Source organism: Rana temporaria, chromosome 12 (assembly GCF_905171775.1).
Source record: "Rana temporaria chromosome 12, aRanTem1.1, whole genome shotgun sequence".
NCBI classification, from domain to species: Eukaryota; Metazoa; Chordata; class Amphibia; order Anura; family Ranidae; genus Rana; species Rana temporaria.
Window position 1 is genome coordinate 112,115,371 of NC_053500.1, and position 17,042 is coordinate 112,132,412.

Here is a 17,042-nt window from a genome sequence, read left to right on the forward strand (position 1 = left end):
ATAAGAGGTCCATATAGTGAACTTGGTTGTTGAGTTATTCACTTTACAGTCAACACAAAAGGCAAGGGGGCACTCTTTACGTCTAGAGGAAAATAGAATTCATCTCCAAATACGGAAAGGTTTCTTCACAGTAATGCAGCGTACACACGACCCTTATTCATGTCATGGGAAAAAACTGTGTTTTTCTCTATGTGATTCCTCTCAAGCCTGCCTTACATACACACGATCGTGATAAAAAATGGTCGAGCAAAGTGCGGTGACATACAACACGTACGACGGCACTATAAAGAGGAAGTTCCATTCGAATGGCGCCACTCTTTGGGCTGATTATGCTAATTTCCCATCTCATTACTTGCTTCTAAGCATGCGTGTTTTTTCCCCCCTCGTTAAAGCCTACACACGACCAGTTTTCATGACCGATTAAAAAAAATGCATTTTACTCGTCATTAAAAACGGTCATGTGTACGCGGCTGTGAAAATGTGGAACAGACTCCCTCCAGAGGTGGTTCTGGCCAGCTCAGTAGATTGCTTTAAGAAAGGTCTGGATACTTTCCTAACTGTACATAATATAACTGGGTACTAACATTTATAGGTAAAGTTGATCCAGGGTAAATCCGATTGCCTCTCGGGGGATCAGGAAGGATTTTTTCCCCTGCTGTAGCAAATTGGATCATGCTCTGCTGAGGTTTTATGCCTTCCTCTGGATCAACTGTGGGTATAGAATTGGGTATATGGGATTGTACGATTTTTTTATTTTTTTTGGAGGACATGTGTGTTTGCTATGCTGCTTTGGAAAAAATGGTGCATGTTTGTCTTTGTATGCATTGTGGTGCTTTAGCAGTCCATTCATCAAGACTCCACAACACAGTCCTGCCTGTTATGTATGTAAGTCATTCTGCATATGTCTTACCTTTGCCAATCCTTACAGGGCTCTGTGTCCGATGCAACATTAGAGAAGGTTTCATTTTGACATGGTGCACACTCAGTGTCTGAATATCTTTCAGCTGAAAAAAACAAAGGGACTTTGTTAAAAAACAGAGAATGATTGTATGATACACGGGGGACCATTTCTAATGTAAATCAGATGTTGGTATCTGCTGGACACTGCAGTGACTATTCCAAACTATGCCTGAAAAGCCACTCATAAAATGCAGGAAATAGGAATCTTCACATGCACATCTTGGTATTGTGATGGTCTTCTATTAATTTAAAGCAAAGGGATAGTTGATGATTTGGGACCTCGCAGCATCCTTTACTCAAGGCACTATACCAAGGTGTGCTGGGGAAGGTCTAGCGGTATTAAAGGGGTTGTAAAGGTACAATTTTTTTTCCCTAAATAGCTTCCTTTACCTTAGTGCAGTCCTCCTTCACTTACCTCATCCTTCCATTTTGCTTTAAATGTCTTTATTTCTTCTGAGAAATCCTCACTTCCTGTTCTTCTGTCTGTAACTCCACACAGTAATGCAAGGCTTTCTCCCTGGTGTGGAGTGTCGTGCTCGCCCCCTCTCTTGGACTACAGGAGAGTCAGGACGCCCACTAACACACAGCTTATTTCTCTATCTGCAACGTAGAGAGCGTCATGACTCTCCTGTAGTCCAAGGGAGGGGGCGAGCACGACACTCCACACCAGGGAGAAAGCCTTGCATTACGGTGTGTAGTTACAGACAGAAGAACAGGAAGTGAGGATTTCTCAGAAGAAATAAGGACATTTAAAGCAAAATGGAAGCATGAGGTAAGTGAAGGAGGACTGCACTAAGGTAAAGGAAGCTATTTAGGAAAAAAAATTGTACCTTTACAATCCCTTTAAGTCTGTATATCTTTCTGATGATGTAATATATAAAACAAAAAAACCTTCACAGATGAAAGCTAATATTATGACCTTGTATAGGTCTCCTTATACAAGAACATCATATTTAAACATAGCAAACTAAATGAATACATAACATATTTTCCCGTCTTATATTTGTCACCTTAATATCAGCAACCTGGCTGACTTTCTACTGACAGCAGTCTTAGTTCAGATAGCTAATTGCTTCTGTAGTTTTATTAAACAGAACAATTATTGTGATTGATATTCCATTAATTAGCACATTGCAAGTGTAATAACTAAACCATGTATTTCAGTTTGACATATTTAATTAAACACCTTTACTGTACTATATTATTAGGAACACTATGATAATACCAGTAGGGTCTTCCTTTGCTCTCAGCCTCACTTATTATCCTTTGCATATACCTTAAGATCAAAGGGATTTTACTGTCAGCATACTGTAAATCACACATAGAATTTGACAAATTCTCAAGTATAAAAAACTATATACTTTTATTAATAAAAAGCTTAATAGTATAAGGCATCTAGGGGGTTATTTCCGAAAGGCAAATCCACTTTGCACTACAAGTGCAAAGTGCACTTGAAAGTGCACTTGGAAGTGCAGTCGCTGTAGATCTGAGGGGTCGATTTGAAATTAGGGGAAGCTCTGCTGATTTTATTATCCAATCATGTGCAAGCTAAAATGCTGCTTTTTATTTTCCTTGCATGTCTCCCTCAGATCTACAGCAACTGCACTTCCAAACATGGGCGTCCGCTGAATTTTTTTTTTGGGGGGGGGGGGGGGCGCTTCAGCAGCGGCGATACACAGTCGCATTTTACCCTTTCTTCAACCGCTAGCGGGGGTTAAAAGCGCCGCCCCCCCCCCACATTAAAATGTAAAAACACCCTACTGTGCCCCCTGCATCTTTCAATATCTCTTTGTCACTACTGTGTACCCCCTCTCCACAACTGCACCTCTGGACCCCTTTACATTACACAGCACCTCACAGCTCTGGACCCCTTTACATTACACAGCACCCTGCATCACTGGACCCCTTTACATTACACAGCACCCTGCACCACTGGACCCCTTTACATTACACAGCACCCCACAGCTCTGGACCCCTTTACATTACACAGCACCCCACAGCTCTGGACCTCTTTAAATGACACAGCACCCTGCATCACTGGCCCCCTTTACATTACACAGCACCCTGCACCACTGGACCCCTTTACATTACACAGCACCCTGCACCACTGGACCCCTTTACATTACACAGCACCCATTTACCTTGACTGAAACACTACACTATATTGACAGTATATTTATTTCAGGTCTAAAAGAGGAACCTTTTGGAATGAGGGACAAATGGATTTGATTCCAGAAGGGGACAGGCACTCTAAATAAGGGACAACTAGAAACTATGCCGTAGGCTACAACTCTGTGTTGTGTTTGCTCTGTGTTTCCAGACTTGCTAAAAACACATCAGAAAATAGTCTAGTGTTACCTGTGGCAACAGATGTTGGCACAAACAAAGCACAGGCCTGGTAAACGATATAAAACGGCGCTCCCCTCCCTCTGTTCTCTGGCTTTCGTATCGTATGTCACGGAGCTGGGTCTGTGTGCAAGGTCCCGCCCCCCTAGTTCGGCTTGTGTGATAGGCGGAACACTAGAAGACTATCAGACGAGCCGAACTAGGGGGGGCGGGACCTTGCACACAGACCCATGACATACGATATGAGCGCCGGAGGACAGAAGGAGGGGAGCGCTGCAGTCGCCGCTTAAAGCGGCCCAATGGCCAGTTCCACCTGCTCCTGGCTCTCCCTGGCGATTCCAGGGGGGGCAAACGACCTCCCTTGCCCTATGGAGCGGACGCCCATGCTTCCAAGTGCACTTTCAGTGCAATTTCAAGTGCACTTATAGTGGATATGCCTTTAGTAAATAACCCCTATAGTATACATTGGTTAAAAACACATTTGTATTTATAGCATCATTGTTGTGTATATCTGTCTTTGCATGTTCAGAAACGGCATCCCCAAGTTCACACGTTTAGCAGCTTTATCAGGATAAACCATGCCTTGTCACCACAACATCCATTCCACTCCAACCATGGGGGAGAATTTATCATATAGCCTTTTTGTTTAATCTCTACCAACAATAATATAGTCTGGATTGATGCTGTATACCTGTACACTGCTACAGGGACGTCTTAATAGCATCATGGGCTCCTGGGCAAAGTAATGCACTGGGACCCCTACCAGCCTGCCCCAATTTGCGCATCTACTCTTAAGAATTAAAGTATAAATAGTTGATAGAATTAAACATTTAGGGCCAGATCCACAAAAACCTGACGTAACTTAAAAAATCCAATTTAAGTTACACTGGCTTAAAGTTTCTACCTAAGTGCCTGATCCACAAAGCACTTATCTAGAAAATTCAGGCTGTGTAACTAAAATTCCGCCGGCGCAAGGCGTTCCTATTCAAATGGGGCGAGTCCCATTTAAATGAGGCGCGCTCCCGCGCCGGCCGTACTGCGCATGCGCGTCGGCCGTACTGCGCATGCGCGAAGTTACGTTACGCCGAGTTTTGAGGATCGCGACGGCTTAAAGTTGCGTCGGGGAAAAAAAAAATGACAGCGGCATGCATTCCTGAGGGAGAACTCCATGCCAATTTTCAAAGAAAAAATCGGCATGGGTTCCCCCCCCAGGAGCATACCAGGTCCTTAGGTCTGGCATGGGTTGTAAGGAGACCCCCCCACGCCGAAAAATTGACGTAGGGGGTCCCCCTACAATCCATACCAGACCCGTATCCAAAGCACGGTACCCGGCCGGCCAGGAAGGGAGTGGGGACGAGCGAGCGCCCCCCCCCCCCCCCCTGAGCCGTGCCAGGCCGCGTGCCCTCAACATGGGGGGGTTGGGTGCTCTGGGGCAGGGGGGCGCACTGCGGGCCCCCCCACCCCAGAGCACCCTGTCCCCATGTTGATGAGGACAGGACCTCTTCCCGACAACCCTTGCCATTGGTTGTCGGGGTCTGCGGGCGGAGGCTTATCGGAATCTGGGAGTCCCCTTTAATAAGGGGGCCCCCAGATACCGGCCCCCCACCCTAAGTGAATGGATATGGGGTACATCGTACCCCTATCCATTCACCTGGAGGCAAAAAGTAAAAGTTAATAAACACACAACACAAGGCTTTTTAAAATAGTTTATTATTCTGCTCCGGACGCCCCCCCTGTCTTCGTTATTAGCTCAATTACCAGGGGGGGCTTCTTCTTCCGCTCTCCGGGGGTCTTCTTCCACTCTCCGGGGGTCTTCCGCTCTCCGGGGGGGCTTCTCCGGACTCCGGGGGGGCTTCTCCGGCCTCCGGGGGGCTTCTTCCATCTTCTCCCCTCTTCCGCTCTTGACTCGGCGAACCCCGGTTCTTCTGCAGCTCTCCGGTGCCTTCTTCTTCAGCGCTGGCTGCCTGCTATGTTTGTGTGTTAGCTCGATTTCAAACAGGCAGCCGGCGCGGTCTTCTGTGGCGTCAGGGTCTTCTGGTCTTCTGTTCTTCCGATGTTGTCTCGTCGCCTGTTGTCGCTGTAATGATGGAAGCGCGCCTTGCATCCCATTTATATAGGCATCACCGTCCCATCATGCTCCGGTAGGTACCCACGTGGTGGGTGCACGTGGGTAGGCACCCACCACGTGGGTACCTACCGGAGCATGATGGGAGCATGATGTAAAACGAGCCCTAATTTTACACTTGCAAAATAACACGGCGCAAAAAAGAAGCTAGAAAGCTTTGTGGGTCGCCTTAAGTGCTAATTTGCATACTAGCAACGGCATTTCGACTCGAAATGCCCCCAGCGGCGGATGCGGTACTGCATCCTAAAATTAGGCAGTGTAAATCAATTACACATGCCGGATCTTCTGTGTAACTTTGGAAAAAGCCTTTTGAGGATCGTTTCCAAAGTTACACACAGACTGAACAGCACTTAAGTCGGAGTATCTCTTTTGAGGATCTGGCCCATATTTATTAGTACTTTAAATAAAATCCCGGGCCATCTTGGGACAGCTTAGTAAAAAGCATTTCTGTCCCGGAAAATCCAGGACAGTTGGCAAGTATGATGTAATTCAAGATTATCATGGGGCCCCCTGATGCACCTTGGGCTCCTGGGCAGTGCCCTGGGGTGCCCATGCATTAAGACAGTCCTGCACTGATTTTATATATATATATATATATATATATATACAGTACTATGCAAAAAGCTTAGGCAGGTCTGAAAAGATGTGATAATAGTTTATTTTTTATCAATTAATAAAATGGAAAGTAAATAAACAAAAGAAATCAAAATCAAATCAATATTAGGTGTCACCACCCTTTGCCTTCATGTTTTGGTCCCCACAGAGCTCCGATCTCAACATAATTGAGTCTGTCTGGGATTACATGAAAAGATAGAAAGATCTGAGGCAGCCTACATCCATAGAAGATCTGTGGTTAGTTCTCCAAGATGTTTGGAACAACCTACCTGCTGTGTTCCTTAAAAAATTGCGTGCAAGTGTACCTAGAAGAATTACAGAATGTATGCTGTTTTGAAGGCAAATAGTGGTCACACCAAAATTTGAATTGAAATGGACTTCTCTTCTGTTCAATTACTTTGCATTTTGTTCATTGATAAAATAAACGATTACCGCTTCTTTTTCTAAAAGCATTCTTCAATTCACGCGGGACAAAGCACGGGACTTTTCAAGTGAAAGGCAGATAATTGATTGCTGGGACCGCCCTACTGCCTAGTAACCAATTACCCGCTTCTTAACTCGAAAAGTCCTGCCCTTTGTTTGGACCTGTCACGCTTCGTGTCTTGTGTGACTAATGTAGAAGAGGGGAGGGGGAAGTGCTGAGGAAGGGAAGTGCTGCAATCTTATAAAAGGGACAGTCCGTGCCGTGGGCCGGGGAAATCGCCTTGGCGGGCCGTATGCGGCCCGTGGGCTGTAGTTTGTGGACCCCTGGCCTAGGCTATCTTTATGTAGAGTGTGACGGTATCGGTATGATATCCCCGTCAAAGATTCCCTTCTTCCATAAGAACATCACCCCAATATTCCACGAGGAGGAATATTCCTGAGATCGCCCATTAAGCCACACATTAGTCCAGGCTTACTGCTAGAACAAGACAGACTTTAATGTTATATCACACAGCTTATATGTCATTTCCAAAACTGTTACAATGACAAATCTCCGCCCCCCTCACACTGGGGCTTCCATACAGATGATTAGGCAGACACGACGGAGCCGATGCTGAAAACACATTTTCTTTAGACAATGACATCAAGGACGCTGATTACTAGTTGTACTGAATACATTAACTAGACGGCTCGACCCCGCATATAGAGAGATAATTACCACACTGGAGCAATCAGAATAATTAACACAAGCCACTTAAACACAGCTCTCCTTCACACAACACAATAGATCAATTAACCTTTAGAAATAGTGAGGGGACATTAGCACGTCAATAACCTGTTAGCCAGGACAGAATCACACAGGGCAAGCAGGGAGAATTAGACTGAGACATATAGGCAAATGCATCACATAGAGCAACAATTATTTTTTCAGATCGTCAGAGAATTCTTTGCCATGAGGCGCGATGCTGAACTCTCAGTGACCAGTATGAGAGAGTGAGAGCGATAACACCAAATTTAACAAATCTGCTCCCCATTCAGACCTGAGACATTGTAACACTAACGAGTCACATGACACCGGGGAGGGAAAATGGCTAATTGGGCCCAATTAGTTATTTTGAGGGGACAGCAAATTTACACTATTATAAAAGTTGTACACTCACTGCTTTACATTGTAGCAAAGTGTAATTTCTTCAGTGTTGTCACATGAAAAGATATAGTAAACTATTTACAAAAATTTGAGGGGTGTACTCACTTTTTTGAGATACTGTATATGCTGACATCAAAAATGCTTGTGATCTTAAGGTGTGCAAAGCCTCTTATTGTCTGGGCAGCCAGCATTATCCTGATATATATAGGCTTCCACCAATTCTGCTCAACTGACAAGAACGAAAAAGGAAGCCCCTTGTAAGCTCAGAGCCACCCTAATCAAAGCATATATATGGCTTAGAACTCTTTCCATGTAACAGTGCTGGGCTAGTCACCAAGAACCAATGCTACCAAGTGGAATAGGTCACATGCAGGTGGCGCTTTTCACTCTCTTCACAATTCTCTGCTCCTGGCTGCTCTGTAAAGAAAGGCTGTTGTATACCAAGCTCAATATTTCAAACCAAAATTTAAACAAAGAACTTAAGTCCTCTTGTCTTTTTTTCTCTCTTCAAAAGAAGCCCTGGAATGTTTCAATCAGAAAAAGAGAGTCTGAAAGCAAAACGGCTTCTGCAGTGCTTTCTCTTTAGAAAACCCTCAATACTATGTGCATAATATTTTAAATGTTTATTTTGTTAAAAGATGTTAAACCTTTTATTTTAATATGGGAGCCAGGCATCATGACTTTTGAGAAGGACATGGCCGCAATCGCAGCTTCTATATTTCTCAACACAGGTTTCTTTTGAAACCTATCATGTGGGCAGAAAATTCCTGCCTCAATAATCGGCACTCTCTCACCTTTCCGTGTGACTCCGAATCCTATAGCGCAGAGATTATTCAACACACAAGTCTCACATTGTTGGCTGGAGCAATGCTTGCCATCTTGACAAACGCAGTCGACATTTTTCGTATCTGTCCCCTCGCTTATCTTCTGAAATCCTAATTCTAGTGTACAAGAAAAGTATTAATTACAATTTACCAGGTAACAAATTGCACACATCTAAAATATCTGCCACGTTTTATTTATATATATACAAATAATGTGAGAATTGTGAAGATCAGGGAAGCCCTTTACAGTTTGATTGGCAACAGCTCTTGACCATTAGCTGCCACGCATCATTGAAAGACCCCAGCTCCCTCAGTGAATAAAAAAAATACTGACAGGTAGGATTTTTTGTTTTAAGGCTTGTTTGATACTAGCCTCCCTGGTACTGATACTTGCCACCTGCAAGCAGGCTCGGATTTCCCACAAGGCCACCGAGGCCAGGCCTCGGGGTGGCAGGGTGCCAAGGGGCGGCAGTGGCATGGAGTCCCCCGACAGCCGTAACATACAGTTGAGGGCGGTAAGTTGCTGTGGGGGAATCTGCTCTCGCGTTAAGTGATTGCGGCGATGTTGCCAAAATCTGCTTGCTCTGCCTTCTGGACTCCTCCGTCCTCCCCCCAGCCGCCGAGTCTGTCTCCTGTCCCTGCCGCCGATGTACACAGTGAGAGGGGTGAGCTTCCCATCTCAGCTGTGACAGGAGTTCTGTGACAGGAGTTCTAGCACAGTGCTAGGACTTCTGTTTTGGAGGTGACAGGGTCAATAAAGAGAACCTGTCACCTGCAATTGCTATCACACAGGGAATTGTTTTCTCCTGTGTGATAGCAATAAAGTTAAGTGGAAAAAAAATGATAAAAAATAATAATAATTAAATTAGCCACTTGCCGCCCGCCAATGACAGATTGACGGCGGCAAAGCGGTTGTAGAATCCTGACTTGACGTAATACTTTACCAAGTGATCAGCCGTGTCCAATCACGGCTGATCACGATGTAAACAGCAAAAGCCGGTAATCGGCTTTTCCTCACTCGCGTCTGTCAGACGCGAGTAGAGGAGAGCCGATCGGCTGCTCCTCTGACAGGGGGGGTTTGTGCTGATCGATTATCAGCACAGCCCCCCCTGAGGATGCCCACTGGACCACCAGGGATGCCCACTGGACCACCAGGGATTCCACTAGATCACCAGGGATTTAAATCAAAGGTATGCCACCCTAGACCACCAGGGATGACACATAATGGATGCCAATCAGTGCCACAATGGATGCCAATTGGTGCCCACATCACTGATTGGCAGGCATTGTTTGGCACTGATTGGCATCCATTAGTACAACACATTAGTTAGTGCCCATCTATGCCGATCCATGCCGCCTATCAGTGCCCATCCATGCCGCCTATCAGTGCCCATCCATGCCACCTATCAGTGCCCATCCGTGCCGCCTATCCCTGCCCATCCATGCCACCTATCCCTGCCCATCCGTGCCGCCTATCCCTGCCCATCCATGCCGCCTATCCCTGCCCATCCGTGCCGCCTATCTGTGCCCATCTGTGCCACCTATCCATGCCGCCCATCAGTGCCGCATATTGGTGCCCATCAATGCCACCACATCAGTGCCACCTCATCGGTGCCCATCAGTGCCACCTTATCAGTGCCAGTCAGTGCAGTACCATCAGTGCCCATTAGTGAAGGAGAAAACTTACTTATTTACAATGTTTTATAACGGAAACAAAAAATTTTATTTTTTTTTTCTAAATTTTCGGTCATTTTTTTTTTTTTGCAGAAAATAAAAATCCCAGAGGTGATCAAATACCACCAAAAGAAAGCTCTATTTGTGGGTACAAAATGATAAAAATTTAGTTTGGGTACAGTGTAGCATGACCGCCCAATTTTAATTTAAAGTGCAACAGCGCTGAAAGCTAAAAATTGGTCTGGGCGGCAAGGTGTGTAAGTGCCCTGTATGGAAGTGATTAAAAAAGTAATTAGAAAGTAAAGAATAAAAAAAATAATAGTCAAAATAATAAGAAAATTACACAAAAATAAAAAAAAAGTAAACGACAAGCTACAAATAAAAAAAAAAGTGATAAAGTAAAAAAAAAGAAACAAAAAATATTTGAACTAACCGTGCCGCCCCTGTCCCCTCCGGTTGCCATTCTCCATTGATTGAGGGGGGGGGGGGGGGGTTCGGTTGGTGGGGAGGGGGTGCATTGTGGAACCTGGCCTTGGGGCGGCAGGGACAGCAAATCCGGCCCTGCCTGCAAGATTGCTATGCAGGACAAAGCAGGGCAGTTAACCACATTCTGTCCATGACTATATTTTCATTTTTCACACACGTTAAAATCTTCATTTTTTTCCAGTAGAAATCACTTTAAACTCTCTTCCCCCCAAAAAGATATCTATATATTTTAAAGCAGAGGCCCTGGAGAATAAAATGGTGGCTTTTAAAATGTTCTAAGTCACACAATATTTGCACAATCATTTATCAAAAACAAGTTTTTAGGAAAAATACACTACATTGAACTTAAGTGCACACAAACACAAATTAATACCCAATTAATTAATACGTGTTGTGCAATTGCTGCTTACATACATGCGTGGGACCAGTGTTGCCAACCTACCAGATTGAAATTTACTGGCACGACACCCGAAATTTACTGGCACAGCCACGTTTTTACTGGCATTTCACAAAAATTACTAAATTACATTTTTAGGTGCAAATTTCAGTATTTAGGCTACAAACAAGTACACTAGGCAAATAGCAATGTGATTTAAGGTAGATATTAAGGTAAAAAAACATATTTTTGTTATTTGCGATATAATAAGGGCAAATTATTTAGTCACATCACCCCCTGCCTCCATCCCCCTCTGCCACCAACACCCCCTGCCTTCATTTCCCTCTGCCACCAACACCCTCTGCTGGCAATGGAACGTATTGATGTGCCAATCTACCACCTACAACCCCTGCCTTCACCCCCCCCCCCCTCTGCCACCAACACCCCCTGCCTTCAACCCCCTCTGCGGTGCCACAATCTCCCCTGCCTCCAATCTCCCCCAGGCCCCCTGCCTCCAATCTCCCCCTGCCTCCATTGTCCCCTGCCTCCATCCCCCTCTGCGGTGCCACCAACAACCCCTGTCTCCATCCCCCACCCTCTGCGGTGCCACCATCCCTCTCTGCGGTGCCACCAACACCCCGTGCCTCCAATCCCCCCCTGCCACTAACACCCCCTGCCTGCAATCTCCCCTTGCCTCCATCCCCCTCTGCGGTGCCACCGCAGCCACCATCACCCCCTGCCTCCAATCACCCCCTGCCTCCAATCTCCATGCGCACTTCCAAACCAAACCGATCTCGGCTAGTTTTACCGGCACATTCCCGCAACCACGGACATTTACGAACGGGGTGAAAAAGTGCCCGTTTTTACGAACTGTCTGTAAAAATACGGACGGTTTGCAACACTGCGTGGGACCTACACGCTTGTCTCCATTTGTGCGTACATGTGGTGGGGTGGTTGGACAGGGACGCTTTTACATTTCTTTATCGTACATCACGATCTGTGTCCCTTGTACATAGGGACACAGATCGGTCACCTCCCCCAGTCACCCCCTGTGACGACCCCTCCCCCCACAGTTAGATTATAGCACTGTTTACTGTATAAATGTGAATGGTCCCAAAAATGTGTCAAAAGTGTCCGATGTGTCCACTATAATGTCGCAGTCCCGAAAAAAACGCAGATCGCCGCCATTCCTAGTAAAAAATAAAAATAAAAATAAATCATTATGTCCCCTATTTTGTAGGCAATCTAACTTTTGCGCAAACCAGGTTATTGCGATTTTTTTTTTTTTTTTTTTTTTTACCAAAAATATGTAGAAGAATACGTATCGGCCTAAACTGAGAAAAAAAATATTTTTTAAAAAAAAATGGGATATTTATTATAGCAAAAAGTAAAAAATATTGTGTTTTTTTTCAAAATTGACGCTCTTTTTTTGTTTATAGCTCAAAAAATAAAAACCGCACAGGCGATCAAATACCACCAAAAGAAAGCTCTATTCGTGGGGAAAAAAAGGACGTCAATTTTGTTTGGGAGCCACGTCGCATGACCGCGCAATTGTCAGTTAAAGCGACGCAGTGCCGGAAACTAAAATCTCGTCTGGGCAGGAAGGGGGTGTATGTGCCCAGTAGGCAAGTGGTTAAAGACATTTTTGTGCACTTAACATTTTGGCAAAAAAAAAACTGCTGCCGTTTTTGGAACTCCTTTATTGCACCATCAGCAGCCTCAGAGTGCAGGATACAGTCTGTCATCAGTCGGAAGAATTCATAATGCATGAAAGCACCACACATTCACTGCTGCTCATGGATAATGGGCCAAATTCTCAAAACCATGTGTAAATTTAGGATTATCATTTAAGTTACGGCGCTCTAAGTTGGTGTCGTAACTACCGTATTCTCAGTGCATTTGCGCACAAAACTGCGCCATCCTTAACTTAAGTTTCAATGCGTAAGGCGTGGTTATGGCAAGTGGGAATGAAGTGGGCGTGCTTCATTGTAATGAGCCGTGACCCCATGCAAATGAAGTGCCGGCCGTACTGCGCATGCGCGCACGAATCTGGACCTCAATGCGCATGTGCAGAACTTTGGTCAGCGCAATCAGTGAGATAGGTAAAAGGCCAAGCGTACTTAGTTTGAAGATCGCCCTGTGTCTAAATAGCCCCAGTCAAACACACTTCAATTGCAAAAGTATTTCCCTGTGTTCCCTTCCTAAAGCAAGTTGCTTCTGCTTTGAACGTTTGTCAGTGTTTGTTGGTAAGATTGTTTTGTGAGAAAAGTGTTTGTGGAGTTGGAGGGTATAGTTGGTGTTTGTTTTTGCTAATTTGTTTTTTGTTTTGATTTTTTGCCTGTTTGTTTTTCCTAATAGTTTTTTTTGGGTTTTGTTTATATTTTTTGTTTTCCTTTTTTGCCTGTTTGTTTTCGAATTAATAGTAGCTGTCTGTCTATTTTTTATTTTGGCTTGTTTGTATTTTCTTTGGTGTGTGTGTGTATTGTTGTTTGTTTGTTGGGTGAGTTCCCTGTTGCTGGGTGTTGTCTGTCATGGCTCCCAAGCGCAGGAAGCTAAATTTTTCACCGGCAGAGAAGCATATACTTGCTCAGGGCGTCATTAAATTTGGGCGATTTCTCCATGGCCCTGAGAGCCACACCACCACCCCGGCCAGGAGGAAGGAGATCCTTCAAAAGATCACCGATCGGATCAATGCGGCGGGGGGGGGGGAGACCAGGACCATCGCTGGAGTTCAAAAAAAAAAAAATGACTTGAGGAGCGTGTCCCGGAACAAGCTGGCAACGCTGCATGCCCATACCAGGGGCACTGGAGGAGGGGGACCCTGCCCAGTCAGGATGAGTGAGGAGGAATGGGCAGTGGCCCAGTGTTTCCACCCACAGCAGGTGGTGGGCCTGCCTGGCTTTGACAATGATCCTCTTATGAGGACAGGTAATTTTTAGGAATTTCTATCTGGTGATTAGCATGTGTGGGTGGGGGAAGGGAAGATGTGCCAAGTGTATGGATCCAACAACCTGTGATTGTTTTCTGTCCTCCCCAGATGGCCAGGAGGTTGCAGCCCCATCAGCCCAGGAGGTGGCAGCCCCATCAGCCCAGGAGGTGGCAGCCCCATCAGCCCAGGAGGTGGCAGCCCCATCAGCCCAGGAGGTGGCAGCCCCATCAGCCCAGGAGGTGGCAGCCCCATCAGCCCAGGAGGTGGCAGCCCCATCAGGTCACGAGGTTGCTGGCCCATCAGGTCAGGAGGTTGCTGGCCCATCAGGTCAGGAGGTTGCAGGCCCATCAGGGCAGGCTGCTGCACCACCCCCAAGACAGGCTCATGCAGAGTCCCAAGAAGGGCAGGATTCGCCATGGGGGGGGAGTGCCCACAACTCCCCTAATTTGGATGTTGAGTGGGAGGAGGATGAGGGGGAGGAAGATGACAATATTCTGATTGGGCAGGAAATAATGATGGGCCAAGATATGACCTTTGAATCATCCCCTGAGGGAACCCCACAGGCGCCCAGAAGTCAGGCCACCATCATGGGTCGCCCCTTCCAACCCTCCTCCAACATGCAGCAGCACCCATGGCTCACTCCAACTCCTCCTCCAAGGCCACAAGCCTCAGGGGCAAGTAGGATGCCGACCCCTGAAAACAGGGGGGGGTTGGTGCGTCTGCCGGTCAGTCTGTTGAGGGACAATGTCCGGCAGACCCGCAGTCTGTCTGCAATACAAAAAACTATGAGCAAGGTGGAGCGCAGCCTGGGTGCAATGAGGGAGTCACTGGGTGACGTGGCCACCAACTCCGTGGGGGTCATCACCTGTTTGTGGGACCTGAGGAACGCCACAACAGGTGTGGCCCAGGAGGTGACTGCCCTCACCCAGGCTGTGCAAGCCAATACCCGGGCTGTGCAGGCCAATACGGCTGACATAACTTCCTGTCTGACAAGGATAGCCGTTGCCTTGGAGGGAAGGCCAGCAGGAGGACAGACACCAGGGGAGGCTGCTTCCTCCCCTGCACAGTCCCCCCCCATGAAAATACTCCCTCCCCTGCACAGTCCCCCCCCCTGAAAATACTCCCTCCCCTGCACAGACCCCCCCCCCCGTGAAGATCCCCCAGTCGGCCGTGGCCGTCCCCGTGGCCGTCCCCGTCCCCGTGACCGTGCCCGTGCCCGTGGGCAGCCCAGAAGGAGCACTCGGCAACATCCCTAATTTGCAGGGGTACTTTTTTTTTTTTTTTTACACTGTACTTATGATTTGGTATATGTGTGTGAATGATGTGTGAATGTGGGGGGATGGCATTCCTGAAAACATAAGGGTGTCACCCTCAGTTTTGGTGGAGTAGGGATCCCCAGGACCAGGGAGAAGTCATCCTAGGTTCCTGAATGGTGTATGAATGCACAGTGACATAATTGGAGCCGTGGCGGGGCGTTACTGCTCCCAAGTACCAAAGGGGGGGGGGGGTACTTGGATCTAATCCAATTCGATGTGCATGTGATGTGTCTGTGCTAGGGACCACAGTGACGTGCATTCATGCATTCTCATTGTGAGATAATTAATGTGCGTTTTGTAAATAAAAATAAACATTCTCTTTGGCATATAAGTAATGTGCATTTATTTACCAAAATAAAGATTTAAAGGTCACATAATCTCTGTGATTTGGTCTTGGCAAATCAAAAACAAAAATAGTATTAGGATGCATTTACTGGGCAAAGATGCCTTCAGACAGTTGTCTCCTGATTGCCTGGCCCTCAGCAGACCGGGTAGAGGGGTTTGGGGGGGGGGGGGGTTGCCTGGGTGGGGGGTTAGGTCAGGAGATATCTCCACATGCATGCCCCTTCTTAATGCAAAATTGTGCAGTATGCAACATGCACCAATAATTTTGCATACAAAGTCTGGGGAATACAATAGTGTACCCCCAGTCTTGTCCAGGCATCTGAATCGTGACTTTAGCATGCCAAAAGTCCGCTCTACTATAGCCCGGGTCTGGCTGTGCACCTCATTGTATTTTCGTTCTCCGGGTGTTTGGGGGTTCCTAAAGGGGGTCATCAGGTGGGGTCCCAATGCATATCCTGAGTCACCTGTAAGGGAAAAGACAGGAGGATATTAGTCATGCATGTGCCCCTTGTGATGTCTCCATCATGGGGGGGGCATACCTGACACCAATGTCACTCACCAATCAGCCAGCTGTCTCCATACACGTTCATCTCAAAGTCTCTGTAGATCTTGGTCTGCCTTAGTATGAAACTATCATGGCACGAGCCGGGAAACTTGGCACAAACGTGCCAGATGAGGCCATGTGCATCTACGATCATCTGGACATTGATCGAATGCCAGCCTTTCCTGTTTCTGAACAGGTGTTCAGTATCATGGGGGGGCTGGAGTGCCACATGGGTGCAGTCAATCGCCCCGATGATCTTAGGAAAGCCAGCAATATTGTAAAAGTCTGTCATTACTTGCACACGCTGGTCCTCCTGGGTGGGCATGACAAACTGGTGGCTCATGCGCCGCAGTATGGCAGGGACCACCTGATGTAGGCATTTACTCATGGTTGACTGCACCATGCCAGCCACACCTCCAGATGCTCGCTGGAATGAGCCACTCGATAAAAAATGGAGGGTTGCCATAACTTTTTCAAGAGGTGTCAGGGCATGGGAACGTAGGGTTGGGGCGATTAGATCCTCATGAAGGAGTTGGGTGATCTCCAGGATGGCCTCCCTATCAAATCGGTAGTTGCCGATGACCTCATAAACTGGCATTTGCCAAATATCACGGCGTGGCCGATAAACACGCGCCTGTGCCCTCATCCTCCTCCTCTGTGCCCTCCTCCTCCTTTGTGCCTGTAAGGCAGCAAGTGCCGTCAAAATCATTGCTGGTCCTGGCATTTTTCAACAACAACCTTCACAACTAGAGCTGTAACCTCTAGTCACTTCCTTCTGCAAACCCTTCCACAGCATGTGTAAAATTAGGGCTGGTTTTATAATGTGGAAATTTAGTCAGAAAAACTAACAGGTGCGCACAGGGCGGAAAATACGGCACACACACTTAATTCTGAGAATCGCCCTAACTCCCTCATTTGCATCTTTGCCTATC

At 46.6% G+C, this 17,042-nt stretch overlaps 1 protein-coding gene across 1 annotated transcript in view; it reads right to left on the bottom strand.

Annotated features, from left to right (window-relative positions):
* The window catches only part of CD40 (CD40 molecule), a 137,542-nt gene that overhangs the window by 39,345 nt on the left and 81,155 nt on the right, over positions 1-17,042 (bottom strand). Inside the window, exons 5-6 of the mRNA XM_040330183.1 lie at positions 8,411-8,557; positions 911-1,004 (exon numbers count right to left, since the gene is read on the bottom strand). Coding sequence (XP_040186117.1) covers positions 911-1,004; positions 8,411-8,557 — 241 coding nt within the window. The remainder of the gene's footprint in view (positions 1-910; positions 1,005-8,410; positions 8,558-17,042) is intronic.